Source organism: Diadema antillarum, unplaced genomic scaffold (assembly GCF_040938485.1).
Source record: "Diadema antillarum isolate AM-2024a unplaced genomic scaffold, OU_Dant_1.0 scf00000205, whole genome shotgun sequence".
Classification (NCBI taxonomy): domain Eukaryota; kingdom Metazoa; phylum Echinodermata; class Echinoidea; order Diadematoida; family Diadematidae; genus Diadema; species Diadema antillarum.
The window spans coordinates 1,348,762-1,365,817 of record NW_027271094.1 but is presented as its reverse complement, the minus strand read 5'-3'; the positions used below and the strand labels follow the sequence as shown (position 1 = coordinate 1,365,817).

Sequence of the window (17,056 nt, the reverse complement as noted above, 5' to 3'; positions counted from 1 at the left end):
CTGACAGGTATATGATCATTATCTTGATCTGTAGAAGAATTGCAACCTCTGCAACTGATTGACAGTTTGCCCAAGTATGTATGCCCATGACTTTTTATCACAGCTTCTACTAAACACTGATCAATTCGGTGCTCATTTACATCGATATAGGGCAATATGACAATCATTTGCAATTAAAACAACTTGACGGAAGAATCTAAATGAATTTGAATAATTGCAAACTTTTCCTACCATATGGTAAAAAGCACCTCAGCTGACGAATTCAGACAAGTCCATTGGTCAGTGAGAAAATGGACATGGGTGGAAAATGTCCCCTGCAAACAAAAATTTGTGGTCTACATAATCACAGGGAAAACAAAAACTGGAACATATGGAAAAAGCGACTGAGTGGTCATGAGATGTGAGTTGAATTAAGTATATATGTGTCACTTCACTTGGCCAAGATGTGATTGTGAGGTCTAGATGATGTGTTGCTATTCATTTGTGGAAGGAAGGTCCAACAAGATTAATCTCAGCAGCTAACCTCCAACTGTATCCAAAAGAGATGCTCCAGATAACCTCGGAGAACAAACCTGTACCACTGACATCACAGCTCCCCCTCACACTAAATCAATGCAGACTTCGTGAACAATATGCGAAATATTGACTTGGTTTCTCGCCATGATAATTTCAAGTACAGCTCCCTCAGAAGTTTATTGCTTTTGCCACTTCAGTGCAAAACTCGAATCGTTCCGATTCCAACGCGGTTTGCCGATGAATGACCAGTCTAGCTTGGCTTTGTGCAATTCCAGTCGAATCGGTCAACACCATGTGGAGAAAAAAAAAGTGTATTCTCTCTATCTCTCAGGCATGTCCTTTGAATTGTGAGCTTTGTTTCCACATGAGGAAGTTCTCTCAGCCCTTGATGACTGCAATCGGCCTGAGTTTCAGCACCTTGCTGCTGATACCAGCGCTATGGCATGTGTCCACCACACTGGTCACATCCTTGTAAGACTCCGGGGCCTGTAGGATAGCAAGACGGACACAACCAAGCACATTGTCAATGCGGTGGAAAGACTGTCTCTAGTGAACATACAAAGATCAATTGCTCACGTTCTGTGCTTCCTTCATTAGTGAATGCAATGACAAAATTACCTTCAGACAGCTCATTGGTTTCAAATTCAGATCAAAGAAGATGATGGAGCTCACACAATTAACAGTTAAAACGCACTCCTGATTTCCTGCACGTCAGAATTTTCGGTTGTACACATAAACACTGAATAGGTGGCTTGCTCTTATACACTGCATTGATTCACTCATATTAAAGTTACCACAGATGCTACATTGATTTCATATTTTTTATAATCTTTCAACTTGTCAATTATTTCCACTTCAATTCTGGTACATAAATCATACTCCTTATTAATTTCTAGTTGCTGGTGTGGAGTACCCTAAGACACGAGGTACATGTACAATGTAAAATGTTTGAAATATGACATCTAGTTAATATTCTTTCCTTACCAGACAACAGGAAAGAGATGAATACTGTATATGCTCAATATTTCGCGAGGTTTTTATTTTCTGGAATTTCATGAGTCAGGTGCAATGCGCGAATTCAAAGACATGCAAAAATATTGACTCTGATCCTGAAATGAATGTGACGTGCATGTTTACATTTCTCTTTTCAGTTTGGTACTCCACGATCCAAAATTCAACCACTCGCAAAATCATCGGGAAGTTCTGATTTGCAAAAATTTAGACTCGCTATTAAAATATATGATGTATACAGTATTTCAAATGAGAAAAAAACATACCTCCTCCATGACCAGCTTGGGGGAAGCCACCCTAATTGAGATTCCAAGTCCATCCAACTTCCTCAGGACCTGCTGGTAATCCAGGTTTCGCCTTGACTTAGCCCTGGACCATGCACGCCCCTGAAAAAGACAGAAATTGTGAGAACGACATGTCTTACAATGTCATACACTCCTCCATCTCTTATTCTGACACATAATTTCAAAAGAATGGTAACTTCTTGTTTTTCCAACATAAAGGCCCATGCACCTCCAAAAGATAAAGATAAGGTTCCTGTGATACAGAAAACACACAGTTTTCACATATTGCTTGAATTTGATTCATACTATTTCATTAAAAAAAAAAACAAATGGAGAAAAGCTATCAAATGTCCAAAGCATTTGACTAAAAAACAAAGAATAAAAGAGCACCCAATGTACACAATTTTAGCAAGAAACTTCAGCACACAATCTTTGAAAAACTCAATACAGGAAATATAATGGATAAAAGAATGATTAAGCCAATGGGGACAGGTTGACACTGCTACAACAAGCATTTTCCATAGACATTTACCTGAATATACTCGGGGCTCGTTTTCAACGTGTTAAGGGTCATAAGCTATACACTATTTTAAAAAATCATCATCCTTAAGGCCAACATAAAGTCCATCAAAGTGACTTGTTGTGACACTTACAGCCCCGTGGCAGGTTGACCCAAACGTGGTGGTCATCCCCTTCTCAGTCCCCGTCAGGACATAACTGCACGTGCCCATGGTGCCACCAATCAGCACCGGCTGACCGGTCATCTGGTAGTCCACTGGGATGAGGGGGTGGTGAGGGGGGAAGGCCCTGGTGGAGCCCTTCCTATGGACCAGCAGTGTCTTCTGGACACCATCAATCATGTGCTCCTCAACCTGTGGCATTTCAAAAACATTAGAAACACATTCATTAGCCCGGAGTTACAAAGGCAACGTAGAAAACATAAAGAAGAAGACATCGAAAGAAAAAGAGAAAAGTACCAGACTTACAGGGACGAAGTAAAGGATGGACATGCAGCCTTTGTGAGGGACAGGCAAAACACTTGTTTATAGAAGTCTACTAAACATAATCTGACAAGAACAAAGTAACCTGGCAAATTGGGGGGGGGGGGCATCCTGATATCATACTCTACAGATTATTTAATGAAGAGTCAAACTGTTTTGCAGTACCTGGTTAAACCCTGTCATTACCATTTAGTAGTCATGCTGCATTTAGTGTCCAAAGTTCATTTTGAAAATAGTTCCACGAGAGTCAAAGGGAAATAACCCAGGCTTGAAGAGGGCACTGTGGCATGGACCCACACTTATGCCTCTGCAATGCTCCAAAAGTCCAAATAAAACTGTTACCTACAGTAAGTATGTCAAAAATGGTAGAAATAATGTCAATCTCAGTTCAACTCTTGATCTGGGCACAGTTCCTGGTTGATGCCACTTACTACATACAGATCCTTCAAAGATAAATTTGTTTGGTCGCTAGCTCATGAAACTCGTGTGCAAATATGTGTTACTGGCATGTAGTAGTTGACATATTACTGTGGAAGTGACAAACTTAGATCTCCATCTACATTAGATTGGACCAGTCCAACAAGCACACACAACACCTTGCTACGTACAGCGAATTGTGAACAACTATTGAAACTGTACAACAAAGAGCGTTCGCAATACACGCCCTTAATCTACATTGATTGACAGTTCACTAGCTTTACATCGTTGATCTTTGTATTGAAGATGGCAGGGATCATCATGACATCCAACAGCTCCATCCTTAATCCCACTTTAGTGTGCCTTTGATCAATCTTACAGAAAAATAGGGATTACCTTTGCAATATTGTGTGAAACATCGTAGATGACATGCATGTCAAGGTCGTCAGGTGTGGTGTTGAACTGCTTGGCCACTGCCTGCCTGGTGAGGAAAGTCATGCTGGACCGGTTGACCCAAGCATAGTTAGCAGCTGCTGCCATTCCCTTCAGGTAGTCCTGACCCTCCTGGGAGCTGATGCGGGCGCAGGCCAGCTGCCGGTCGTTGACCTCAATCTTGTCCCTCTTCATGGCTTTCTCCATCTGAACCAGAGCATCTTCGTGAAAGCAAATGACAACATAAACCTGTTGAGGACAAACTAATTTTGCTATAACACGCATTTCCAATAGACATCTGCATGAGTATTCTCTGGACTTGTCCTCAACTGTTTAACTTTCAAACTGACATGCTCAGTTTACAAGAATGACAGCATTCTTCTAGATCAGCATTTGTTACAGTGCTTGTTGACAACAACTCCCCTGTAGCTGACAATCACAAGTGATTTTAAACTCCCAATAATAAGACTTATATCAGCACAAGCATTTGTTATGGATAACAAAAATGTATCAGACAATTGAAACCACTTCTTTCAATTGTGAATGCTTCTTGAATAATGACTTTGCAAAGTATTAGCACATTGATAAAAGAAAGATATTATTCAGAGGGGTGAAGGTTCAGGTGTTAGTTTCTTCAATTTGTCTCCCTCTACAAATCAAATTTGGTAAGATCACAAATTTAATTTGTAGAGGAAGACAAATTGAAGAAACTCACACCTGAACTATTTGCACATTACAATTTTTTTAAAGTTCTGTGAGATTGAGCTTCCCATGAAAATTGCAGTAACAAATACTAGTTGCTCCTTCAACTACGGTATTCTTCAGACAAATTTGGAAGTTTCTCCACATTGTACCCTCACACAATATAAAAGTGTGCAGGTTCAAACTCCATTAAATGTCCATATGCAGGCTGACTGCTTGTATCATTGTATAAAATGTACATGGAGTCTTCATAATAAACACATTGAATAAATTCAAATGGATCCTGCCTGTGGGAACAGCAGTCAAATACAAACCAATGCATCGTCAACAAAGGCATCTGAAGTATTAGTAAAAAGAGCTTGTACTAGGAGAGTACCTGGGACAGATGAAGAACAAGAATTGAACTTTGTGTTCATGCAGACGCAAAGTAACAATTCTGGCAGACTTGTCTTTACCTGTTGCGACCTGGTGACCAAGCCCTCTGCTGCCACTGTGGATCATGACACACACCTGACCCTTCTGGTCAATACCCATCTTCTTGGCAGCGTGGTCGTTGAAGATTTCATCCACCACTTGGATCTCGGCATAGTGGTTACCAGCACCCAATGTACCCAGCTGTAATGCAAAAAAGAAAAAAAAAATGCCATCATAATGTTTCCTTCCTCCAAACAACAGGACTACTTTGTCTTCTGTTGTTAAATTAATAATTTCTAAATCAATCAGACTTGTCTGAAGTAGCAAGACTAGATAGATGTAAAAATTGGAATTTGGGATTGGTATCAGATATGTGTGCACGCACACACATACACACACACAAATTATTGTATTGGTAGGTGGGATGACATCAGACACACATAGTTCTAATTTGAAGCAACCTACATCAGCATCATTAACCAAAAATCCATGACATCATACTATAATATCTGTCGTTACATTTACTCCTTTTTTTTTATATGACTGACAGCCCTGTGTGATGGGACGGGAGGTGAAATCTGACCTGTGGTAGTCCTCGCTTCTTGGCCCTGGCGCTGACCTTGCTGGGGTCTGCCTGCAGCATCCTACCATACTCCTCACAGTGTTCCTTGTCCTCTGCCCACGCATAGCCTGAACGGTGTGGACAGAAAAATCAAAATATATGTTGAAATCTCTCTATTTTTTCTTTCAGATCACTGTCCAGTCCTGAAGCGATACCATGAAAAGCTGTAGTTTTCTCATCCAGCGACTCGCAGCACTAAAGTTCGCTATCAATGGTCACATCTTTCCCCTTCAGCATAATCGCTCTTCTTAATGGCTGTTGCTTTCGCAATGCACAATGCAAAAGCACACTGTTATTGACACTTGATGGATATGAATTCTATGAGTGCAATAACAATGCACACTTCCGCTTCCCTTCAAACACATCTGATAGTCTGGTCTCCTTAGCTGCATCTGCTCATTAATGCTAATGACAAGCCTATTTGTGGGACTACAGCATGAACACTGATCATACTGGCACTGTTGATATCTTTCTATTGGGACTTTCTATTGGTAATTGTGAATGTGGAAGTTGTGCTCTCAGTTTCTCCCTGTTTGTCTACCTAATGGGAGCTGCTAATTTAGGCAGCAAAAAACATCAGTCACAAAACAAGCAGGCAAACAACACTGCTTACTGCTTACATTCTGTCATGGCAATGAAACATAATTATTACATCTTGAAGAATAAATTCTTCACTGCCTTCATTTTTATGGAGAATGAATGCCCTTCCAGCAGTGTTTTTTTCCTTACCTTCTCTGAGAGACCAATCCATTCCCATTTCTAGTGCCTCCTCCAGCTCCCTGATGAAACATAAAAGAAGAGAAATAAATTCAAACATCCAATGCTATTCTAACCTCTCCATACAGAGATCTCAGTGATGTTATGCCAAGAGTGCAGATTCAGTAACTTCTCTTTTTTTTTTAAAAATCAATGGTGTTTTGGCTTTTTCTTGAACCTAAATACAAGTTGTTTAGCTAGAGTAAGGGTGAGGATAAAAATAAATAGATGACAAATTAAGACACATTAAGCAATGACATTATAAGTCCAGTCCTGTGAGGTTACTACTAAAAGTCTGAATACTCCAATGGCACATGTGAGGGCTCCATGTCACCATTTTGACATCTTTGCTAATAGTAAGTTCAGCCACAACTGTTGCTCCCCTACTGACAATGCAAATACATGATCACGATAAGATAAAATAGACAGTTTTTCACATACAAACTTTTTTTTTAAATAAAATGATATGACATTCTTGCTCTTGCTTCCTGCTTCCATGCTCTTAAGGCCACCGTACACTACACGATCAGACTGGTCTTAAAGTCTTAAGCCAAGCTGGGTCTTAAGACCAGTCGTACTCCCGGACACCGCACACTATACGACCGAACCTTGCAAGTAGGCTACATACGACTGTGAAGCGCGCACGGTGCCCACTGCATGCGCTTGCATTTAACTGCATTGTGAATGGCTGAAAGCCTACGACCGGTCGTAGAAATTCAACATGTCAAATCTCTACGACTGGCGCTAAGACCCAGTCGTACAACTAGAAAATGGCAAGACTGTGACGTCACACTTCTAGTCTTAAGGTCTTAAGACCGGTGAATCACGGCAAAATCGTGTAGCGTGCGGCGGGCTTTACATTCACCAACATCCTTGAATATACGTTTGTTCTCACATTTCCTACCTTAACCCGTTGAGGATGAGTCCCCGGTGTACTCGGGCAGGTGTCTATGGGAAATGTGTGTTGTAGCAAAATTAGCCCATCTTCAAGGGGTTAAAGCACCACCCTTCCCAAAACATCACAACACTATATGGATTCAAAGAAGACTGATTTCCTTAGACCCATGCTTATTGCCTAAATATTCCCCCCCCCCATTCCCTCACTACCATCCACCTTCCCCCACCCCCCACATCCACCAGAGCTCCACTCACTTGGCTCCCATGGGGATGACACCTTTGGACCCCACCCCGACAGGGATGTGATCGAAGAGGGACTGGGCCAACTGTTCCTTGACTGGCACGACATCTTTCTCAGTGAGGTTGGTCCTCAAGAGACGCACGCCACAGTTGATGTCGAACCCTACTCCTCCAGGGGAGACCACCGCCTCGGGATTGGACATATCAAATGCTGCCATGTTGCCTGCACAAACACACAATAACATCTATTTGACTATCTGTAAAATACAAATGGCAGGTAAACATCTTCAACAATACATAACCTATAAATAAACATGCTTACATACCCCAGTAGATACAAATGAGATGTATACATCAAATCAAACTGTATATTTGTTTTTTGATAGACCAATACATAGTCTGTTTTGTTGAATTTCTTTAGTTTTCCTGACTTTTGGAGAGAATGTCAAATATACAATTCTCTCTATATAAAAAAAAACTTTCTCATTGCAATAGGCTCTGTGAAGAATACAAGGAATGATGCATTTTTAGCATGTCTCCTCCATTTCCTGCAACTTTAGTTTTGATTCAATATTCTCTTGCTTTTTTTCATGCGTAGTATTGTTAACTTCACATATTTTTCTTCTAGTTACGACATTGTATTGATGTTGTGTTATTTTGTGTATGAAAATGTTGTTGGAAATGAAATAAATGAAATGAAATGAAATGAAATGAAATTTTATACTCAGCTACATAAAATAGCACTTTACTGCTTTAATGTCTGGCAATGTAGTTTTCCCTCGACCTGTCAATGATAAACAATTCCATTATTTTGGGATTCATCAAACTTCTAGATTACTTCAATGAAAACATTTCTGTTTGAATGTATACTTTAATGAAACAAATCAAAATCATTCATCAACAAGGAAAAGTAGAAATTACGCGGTGCGTAATATATGTCCCCGCCGGAAGTAGCATTTAGTAGCAAAATGTACAATATAGGTAAAAAGATGAAGGTCAAAGGTCAAAGAATTAAAGGTCAAAATTCTGTGTAGAAGTTTTGAAGCCCTAACCTAGTGCCATCACATAAAGCAAACGGAATCGAAATCGGGTTAGAAATGGCGAAGGAGTAGCATTTGGTAGCAAAATGTACAATACAGGTCAAAAATCAAGGTCAAAGGTCAAAGAAGTCAAAGGTCAAAATTCTGTGTAGAGGTTTTGAAGCCCTCACCTAGTGCCATCACTTAAAGCAAACGGAATTGAAATCAGGTTACAAATGGCGAAGGAGTAGCATTTTGTAGCAAAATGTACAATATAGGTCAAAGGTCAAAGAAGTCAAAGGTCAAAATTCTGTGTAGAAGATTTGAAGCCCTCACCTAGTGCCATCACATTAAGCAAACGGAATCAAAATCGGGTTAGAAATGGCGAAGGAGTAGCATTTTGTAGGCAATGTACAATATAGGTAAAAAATCAAGGTCAAAGGTCAAAGAAGTCAAAGGTCAAAATTCTGTGTACAAGTTTTGAAGCCCTCACCTAGTGCCATCATATAAAGCAAACGGAATCAAAATCGGGTTAGAAATGGCGAAGGAGTAGCATTTTGAAGCAAAATGTACAATATAGGTCAAAGGTCAAGGTCAAAGGTCACAACTGAAATTCTGTATAGAAGTTTCAAAGCTCCCATGTAGTGCTATCATATAAAGCAAACAGAATCAAAATCGGGTTAGAAATGGCGAAGGAGTAGCATTTTGAACATTTTGATCACACACGGACGCACACACGGACGTCCGGACGGACGGACGGACACACGGACACACACACGTACGGAGCCCGTTTCATAGTCCCCTGCTCGAACTCGTTCGGCGGGGACAATAAACATCCATGGACATTCACAAAATACTGGAAGGTTACTTCTTTGGATAGAGAGTGAAGTCCCAATGGATAATAAAGGTCATCGATATCAATCACCCAACATTATCTACATTTGGATACAGAATTTGTAGCCTTGATAAAATGTATGTGGTAAAGCTGACCACATCTGTGTACGTACCAATGGCAAAGCCATATCCAGAATGTATATCTGGAAGCCCGATGGAATATCCCACGATTCCTGGTAGGGCAGCGACATTGGCGACTTGCTTCACAGCAGGAAGGAAGCCTCCAACTCCTGAGATAAAACATGGCATGATAACTCTCATTGATACATTGACACACACAGTAAATACTTGGATGCTCATTCAAACTTAGAATTTATGATATTGATTATGAGCAGGCAAGCCCAGATTGAGTGTAACTCTGCAGAAAATGCACCACATCTCTCTGGTTCAAATATCTACAGGTAGTTCAAATTCTAACATATAAATGGTGAAAATCTATATTTCATAAGATGGTTGTAACAAGTGATGCACATTACCTGAAGGAGTAGTGGTATAGTGCAAAAGCACATACATCATACTACTTTGTACCCATTCTCAATTCAGTCCAAGAGATATATAAGTATCGAATGAAGGTAGTGTCTACACTGCTCTTCTCTTTTCAACTGTCCCTAAATGACACTTGCATTCCCCACAGCTTGATATCTATCATTTTATATTTTCCCTTTTGAAAGTTGCACCAAAAACATTGCAGGTGATAAATGCATAATTATGAAGGCCATCTCAACTGGAAAATACACAATGATTTAAATGAAAGGATACAGATCTGATATTCTTGTTTTACAAAATCATTCAATTCAAAAGGCAAAGAAGCATTTAGAAAATGGGAATTCATAGTCAAACAAGACATTTTGTAATACATATGTTTCATATGAATTAATTGATACGGAAGTGCTTAAAAATGAAATCTTTACCTTTTGTTCTACAAGCTTGCTGCAGTTCTTCAAACATAAGTTTTTCCAACTTCGGATCAACAAAGAATCTTCCTTCCACCTTGACAATTAATAACACACAAAAATTCAACTTCAATAACATGGTTAATTTGCAATTACCACCTCAACATGACGCACTAAGAATGGAGCAAAACTCTTCATGTTGGCATTTCCCAACAGCACCACATAGATTGTATCCTAAAAAATTCATAAACCATACATACTTCACATATTCAATGACGAGTTGATTACTTAAAACTGTAAATGAAATAACATGACATTATGTGATTAGCCGATTCCTAACTTTGTAACCTACACTGTAAAACATGATATATCTGTGGCATGAAATTTTCACGAATTGGAGCCAATGGCCTCTTTTGTGGCATGAAATTTTCGCGAATTGCCACTGGCATGCAATGCATACAGTGTAGACAAGAACTTTCGTGTGCATTTTATTTTCGCAGGATCGGGTACATACATTTGTATGAGAGCCTTCAGTCTGTACAGGAGAGAGATTCCGTGAAGCTTGATGTAGTCTCCGCAGAACATATCTCCTATGATAAACACAGACTGATATTTTGGTCTAACCTAAATCGAAATTGCATTGTAATTGCACAAATACCTGCATATTGTTGACAAATCCCTTCTTAATTTGCCAGCAGTTGTCATCAAGCTTCTTGAGGTATTTGAGTTCCTCATTGTACGACCTTATTATTGTAGACATCTTTGTAGGATTGCCTGTGGCAGTTAACGAAGACGATGACAATGGAATAGCACTCTCTTTACAATAGAAACCTGTTGATTTAAACAGAAACAATAAAACAAAAATTGATTAGATCCTACAGTGCATAAATACATTTGTACATAACACAACCCTATCTCAGGGTTATATCAGAGCATATGCATTTTTTAAGGCTGCCATTTTTAAAGCAAATTAGAAGTTTAAAATCAAATACTGAATATAGCAAAGTCAAAGCAAGCTGCCTTCAATTTGACCACGAACCATTCAAAATTCGACCACCACTGGTGGGAGCCATCTCGGAAAGGTACTTAACGTTACTTCTAAGTTCTAGTACTTCTAGTCTAAGAATGTGGTTTCTAGTTCTTGTAGTGATGAATGCAGACAATCTAACACTAGTAACAGTTAGAATCTAGACCTGGAAATAGTGAGATTGGTATATATCGAGAGTGGTCTAGATATCTATTTATTGATAAATCTGGTCAAATCTGTTCTCAGCTAACATTAGACTGTCTATCAAATTAATTGGGACCTAAATTATATCACTGACCAGCTAGCTGACAGGACACTTCTCCCACCTTTGCTCTGTCAGTGAAACCAAGTGTTTGAAGCTCCTTGGTGAAACAACAATGTCAGTCTCCTTTATCCAGTCTCGATCACACACTCTATGATCCAAAGTTACTTTCACGCAATATATCAGTTTATTCCTCGAGTATGACACCATCAGCTGTAACGTTAAACGTAAAACAGGGTACTCTCTTGTATTAAAGTTGTAACCTTGTTAGACCAATTCCGGTGAATGACGTTTTTTATGTACAAGCCACGTAAAGGCAACAGTACAATAGTATACTAGGAGTAGTACACTACCGGTATTGCGCAAACGTGTCGACATCAACAGTGAGTGTATCACGTCTCGTGTAGCTGTCAGCCCCTACGGCACACACCGAGCAAGCTCCGCCTACGCTTGCGGTTGCAAAACGTGTAACGTTAGGCTTGTGTGACTGCTGTTCAACTACATTTCTACAGATATATACAGACAGTATACTTTTCTCTTAAATGCTACAGCTGGTATCGACGTGATAAATACCCTTACCTAAACTGATCACAGGAACAAGGAAGAGTTAGGTCGTCCAGTTTTGAGGCTTTCACATGAAACAGTGTGGTCGGTCCTTCTCTACTTCTGGGACGAGCACGAGATGGAGGAAGAGAGCGAGCTTCAGCGCAGCAAAAGGTGCTGTAATATGGCTGTGTGTATTATGTGTGTGTGTGCGCGCGGTGAAGCTAGACAAGTGTGTGGTGAGCGAATGATGGTGAAATTATACTATCGATAAATAGCATTGAGCAATAATCGATTACTAGTAACGGTGTATACAGTACAGTAATATAAAGTTGCATGTAATATTGTGCATTACATAATACAATTAGAAATTTAAACTACAGTAGTTTGAAAAAAAAAGTTTCAGATTGGATCATGAAATGAATATGAGTGGGGATTTATATTCAGTGAATTATTCTTACAATAAAGGACTTAACCACTTACTAGATGTTTGACAAAAAAATAAGTTCAAATTTGTACAATTATTGTTCCTGTTGCCATAAAGAGAAAAAAAAAAAACTCTACACATTTATATCAAACATGCGAACTTTCTACGAATGTTTAGGAAAAGTGCAGCACTTTTTTATTATGTCGATTTGCAGCAGTTTAGTTGGAATAGATCCTTTTTTTTTATATTGATTTACCAGACAAAGGAAAAGATCAATAAGCTAATCATATTTTTTTCGGGCCACGAAATTATTTTTTTAGGAAGGAAAGAAAACACACCGATTTGATTAGAATAAAAGTTCTGTAGAACCAGAGAAGGAGAAGAAGAAAAATTAGCAATTTACAAGCAATCTAAGTTTCGATACATTTGGAGAAAACTGGATTAAAGATAGATATATTTATATTCCTCCCTATACAGCATTTCTGCATGTTTTCTCTAACACTATGTTGTTTTTTTTTTATACCGTGTAGACTTCCCGTATACCGTATCTCCAATTTTGCAAACTCATTTCCTTCGTTAAACACCGTGATGTTATTTATGCATTCATTTTCTGCTAAGCAATCATATGTTCCTGCGCCGGAAATAGAGTACAAATGAATGAATGAGTGAATAAATGAATGAATGAATGAAAAAAGTTTAAAAGTATTAAAGTTAAATTCGCTGGAATGTAATGTGTTTTGTGTGTATCAAATAAAGATTATGTAAAATACATTACATAGATTACATTATTTAATCACAAGTTTTGTGTTTAATTGCGCAGGTTTTGTGTGTATAGCGTTATATAATTATAGGGAGATTCAGAAGGCGTATCAAGCATGCATTCATGAAATTCGAACTATTTGGAATTGTGTTTTTGGACGCGGGGCAATGACATTCTGTAAAAGGGTATTTTAAATAAAATAATGATCTGTGGTGATACGATGTTTTTGATAATGCATACTACATATAAATTATAGGCCTATGTTTGTTTACCCCAGGTTGTCCCGGTGTGTAGGCCTACACTGTGATGACCTATATGTCCCTGGTCTAACCATTGTAGATTCATTAAGTTAAATTCTCTGGATTGGAAATGGTTGTTGTTGTTGTTGTTGTTGCTGCTGCTGCTGTTGTTGTTGTTGTTGTTGCTGCTGCTGCTGTTGTTGTTGTTGTTGTTGTTGTTGTTGTTGTTGTTGTTGTTTTGTTTTGTTTTTCTGTGTGAGGATTATGCTTATAATATAATCAGGAAGTAAGTTTTGAGCTATATGAAGTGGTTAGAGAGATTGTGAGAGGAAGTATACGGTTATGTGCCACGGGCCGGCGCCGCGTTTTAAAAGGGGGGCAGTTTTAATTGGTATGAAATAAAAAAATAAAAAAAAAGCTTTACCACATTTTTCTAGTGCCACTTCCGGATGTTAAAAAAAAAGTGGGGCCCAAGTGGTCAGACCCTGTTTATTCTATAATTATTATGCAAAAAGAGTGGGCCCACTCAAATAGTGTTATATACTGAAAAATTGAAGCTCTTTGAAAACGACAATTGATAAAACTGCAATTAATCAGTCATGTGATTTGTATTATGTATATAAAGGTCTATTATACATTTGCATATATCACAGACTGTGTTGATTAGGTTTTGTTGTTTACGTGTTTTGCCATGATCAATTGGTTATTGCTGACCAATGCATGGTCTATACATAATCTGTCAAAAAGTTGCTTTTCTTTATAACAATGACGAAAAATAACATGGTCAAGGTATTATAATTACCTTTACAAATAATCATACTGTTCAATCATGTTGACATGCATGTACAGAAAGTTAGCCTGTTGTTGATTTTGCAAGGTCATACTAACATTGTAAGAGTAATGCCAGAACAATTTACTGTAATCAGATTCAAAATAACCTGTCTGATTAATTGCTATTGGCCAACAGGTTTGCCTCAGACACTCTGTCTCCCTTGATTATAATTGCCCCAATTTTGAGTACGACCAACTGATGATAATTACTCATCACGCAAAACATTACAAACCTGAAAAAAAAAACTTCGCGGCCGAATAGATACTAAAACAACATGTTTTGATCAAGTCTCTCTTCTATACAATCGCTCTTGGTCTTGCATAAACTCCCTCACGTTCAAACGCATTTTACAACAACAAACATTGTGTGCTATGCGTAATGCTGCCTAAACGCAAACAAGCGTAATCATCTCTCTTATCTTCTCAAAGTAGCATAGGAAAACAAACAAGTCTGCGTTTGTTTTTCATAGTTTCTTAATGGTTTTGCTATGTGTAGTGTTTCAGGGAAAACAACAATTGCACACAAACAAAATATCTCCATGGAGTCACCAGATATAAGACTAAAAGAAATAATGATGATAAGAGTCATTCGGTTGGCATTTAGACTGTAAACATTATAATATGTACATGAATCATGTTGGCGTATATCATTCATCGCACTCTCTCGCTTTCCTCCTTTATACATGTTATTGATGTGTTTCCTCTAAACCGGTTATACAGAAATGGAGAAATAAACTGGTAATGCATTGTTACCAATAAAGAATGAGTTCATTCGACTCCAAATTTCAGCGGTCTTCGCCTTCTTCAGGAGTCTATAGACAATCCATTGTCAAGACTCCTGAAGAAGGCAGAGGCCGCTGAAAATTTGAGTCGAATAAACTCATTCTTTATTGGTAAACAATGCATTACCAGTTTATTTCTTCATTATATATATATATATATATATATATATATATATATATATTCCCCATCTCTCTCCTTCTCTCTTTTCTTCCTTTTCTTCTTATTCTTTTCTCTCTCTCCAGGTAGAATAATGGTTACAAGAATGGGTCATTCATACAGGAAGGGGTAATTTTTGATTTGATTTACTGGTTTCTGTATCATCATTGTACATACACACATTCATGTACAGACATAAATATAATAATGATAATATTCATAAGTATTTTCTTGTTCATTGCCTGTGTGCAATGCACAGCAAAAGTACAACAAAAACATACAACAATGAATAATACAGAGGGGCTACAGCATAAGCGTAGCTTGATTTGCGAGCAGCCCCCGTAGCGTAACATAACATCGGAAGGAGAATAGGAGGGAGGGATGACTTGCATAGGATAGTTGAAAGGAGAAAGGGAAGGGAGAGGTTTGTTGTGACTACGTAATCATCAGTGTTGTTATCATCAGTCCTAGAGCCACCAAAATATGATTTAAACTTCTTGACAATTATTCAGGAGAAGCACCTTTCTCCTGGGTTTAGTAATGTTTGCCTTCTTTGTCATTTTTTGACAGCATGATAAATTATAAGTAACAGGCCGGTGACTATAAAGGGACGCGCAAACGAACTCCTGTTTTGCTTTGCTTTTGTTTTGTTTTGCTGGCGAACAAGGTCCGCTTGAAGTTTGATCACGCAACAATGAAATAATCTGGTTTGTTTCGTTATTGTTGTTGTTTTTTCCAATTAGATGAAATTAGATTTAGGTATTTTATCGTCTAAAAATATAAATTACACCCAAAGCGTACAGACCTTGGCCCTGTTTCATAGAGATGTTCGTAAAGTTACGAACGACTTCAGAACGACTGTTGATCAGTTCTGATGTGCTGTACTTATCAGAATTTCCCAAAGTAAACACAAGAACTGATCACCAGTCACTCTTATGTAAGTCGTTCGTAACTTTACGAGCAGCTATATGAAACATCCCCAGATCGTTGAATTCCAATTCTAAAAGAGCAAAATCTCTTTGCGCTTAGATTTAGATTTTTCAAGAATTCGAGCAGTAAACACTTGTAAATAATAAAAAAAGTGTATAGTTTGTTACTGATTTTTAATTTTGCAATTCCAATAAATGACAAATATACATGTATTACAGTCTAACTTTCAATTACCTAAAACTTTCCAAACATTCTACCCCAAGTGTGAATCAAGTAGGCTACATGGCCTATTTAAAAGTGGAGGGCAGTTTATATTTGTGGTGTCACCTCCGGGTTTCATCAGCTGGCTGCTACCACTTCCGGGGTAAAAAAAAGTGAGGGGGCCCCAAGTGATTATACTTTATGTATACCTATGTAATATAAAAAAATGGGGGCCCTCCGTACCGCCTACCTTGAAGTATACGTGAATTTCAGGTCTTCTAATACGAAATGTTCAGTCGTGAGGGAGGTGAAAATACCCCATTCCAACACCTCCTTACTCGCTTCAATACTCAGAAATTGGAGAATTTTGCCCCCCCCCCCCCCCCCCATGGAAAATCGCTCGATCGATTTACTCACAGTATATGTTCACTATTTTCAAGTTTGAATTTTGAAGAAAAAAAAATGATAGTTACGATCCCGTTTTTAATTTTTCAGCTGATACGATCAAAGCATAAGACACAAAGTAACGTGATCCAACAGTTACAGCATGACAAAATTTTGATTGTGATTCTCACATTTTACTCAACACTTGACCACAATGGTGTGTATTCACATACATGAACATGGGACGTCACTGAAATCGTGAATTACGCTGTCAAACTTATTGAATTCAGGCAACAATGCACACAAGTGATATCGGGATGATAACTATATCTTATACCACTTTCATTAATTTTTTGGTCATAAAACCAATCAAAGATAGACCAATCAAAAGTAACATTGTATCAATGCCAGAAAC

General features: G+C 38.3%; 1 protein-coding gene across 1 annotated transcript; it reads right to left on the bottom strand.

Moving 5' to 3' along the window:
- Positions 1-894: 894 nt before the first annotated feature.
- Positions 895-12,067, bottom strand: LOC139724002 (RNA-splicing ligase RtcB homolog). The gene is made up of 12 exons (XM_071635201.1): positions 11,967-12,067; positions 10,757-10,929; positions 10,117-10,195; positions 9,319-9,435; positions 7,308-7,515; positions 6,129-6,178; positions 5,361-5,467; positions 4,819-4,978; positions 3,626-3,882; positions 2,465-2,683; positions 1,794-1,913; positions 895-1,002 (listed from the first exon to the last, which is right to left on the bottom strand). The coding sequence occupies exons 2-12, from the start codon at positions 10,856-10,858 to the stop codon at positions 895-897; spliced, it is 1,527 nt and encodes a 508-aa protein (XP_071491302.1). The 5' UTR covers positions 10,859-10,929; positions 11,967-12,067.
- Positions 12,068-17,056: the final 4,989 nt, after the last annotated feature.

Bases quoted from the DNA above. Each gene is read 5' to 3' on its own strand.
- LOC139724002 (XM_071635201.1), bottom strand. From the start codon at position 10,858: ATGTCTACAATAATAAGGTCGTACAATGAGGAACTCAAATACCTCAAG. The intron at 10,196-10,756 runs GTATTTGTGCAA...TTAATTGTCAAG, and splicing joins GATTTGTCAACAATATGCAG to GTGGAAGGAAGATTCTTTGT. The intron at 3,883-4,818 runs GTAAAGACAAGT...GCTTTCACGAAG, and splicing joins TGGTCACCAGGTCGCAACAG to ATGCTCTGGTTCAGATGGAG.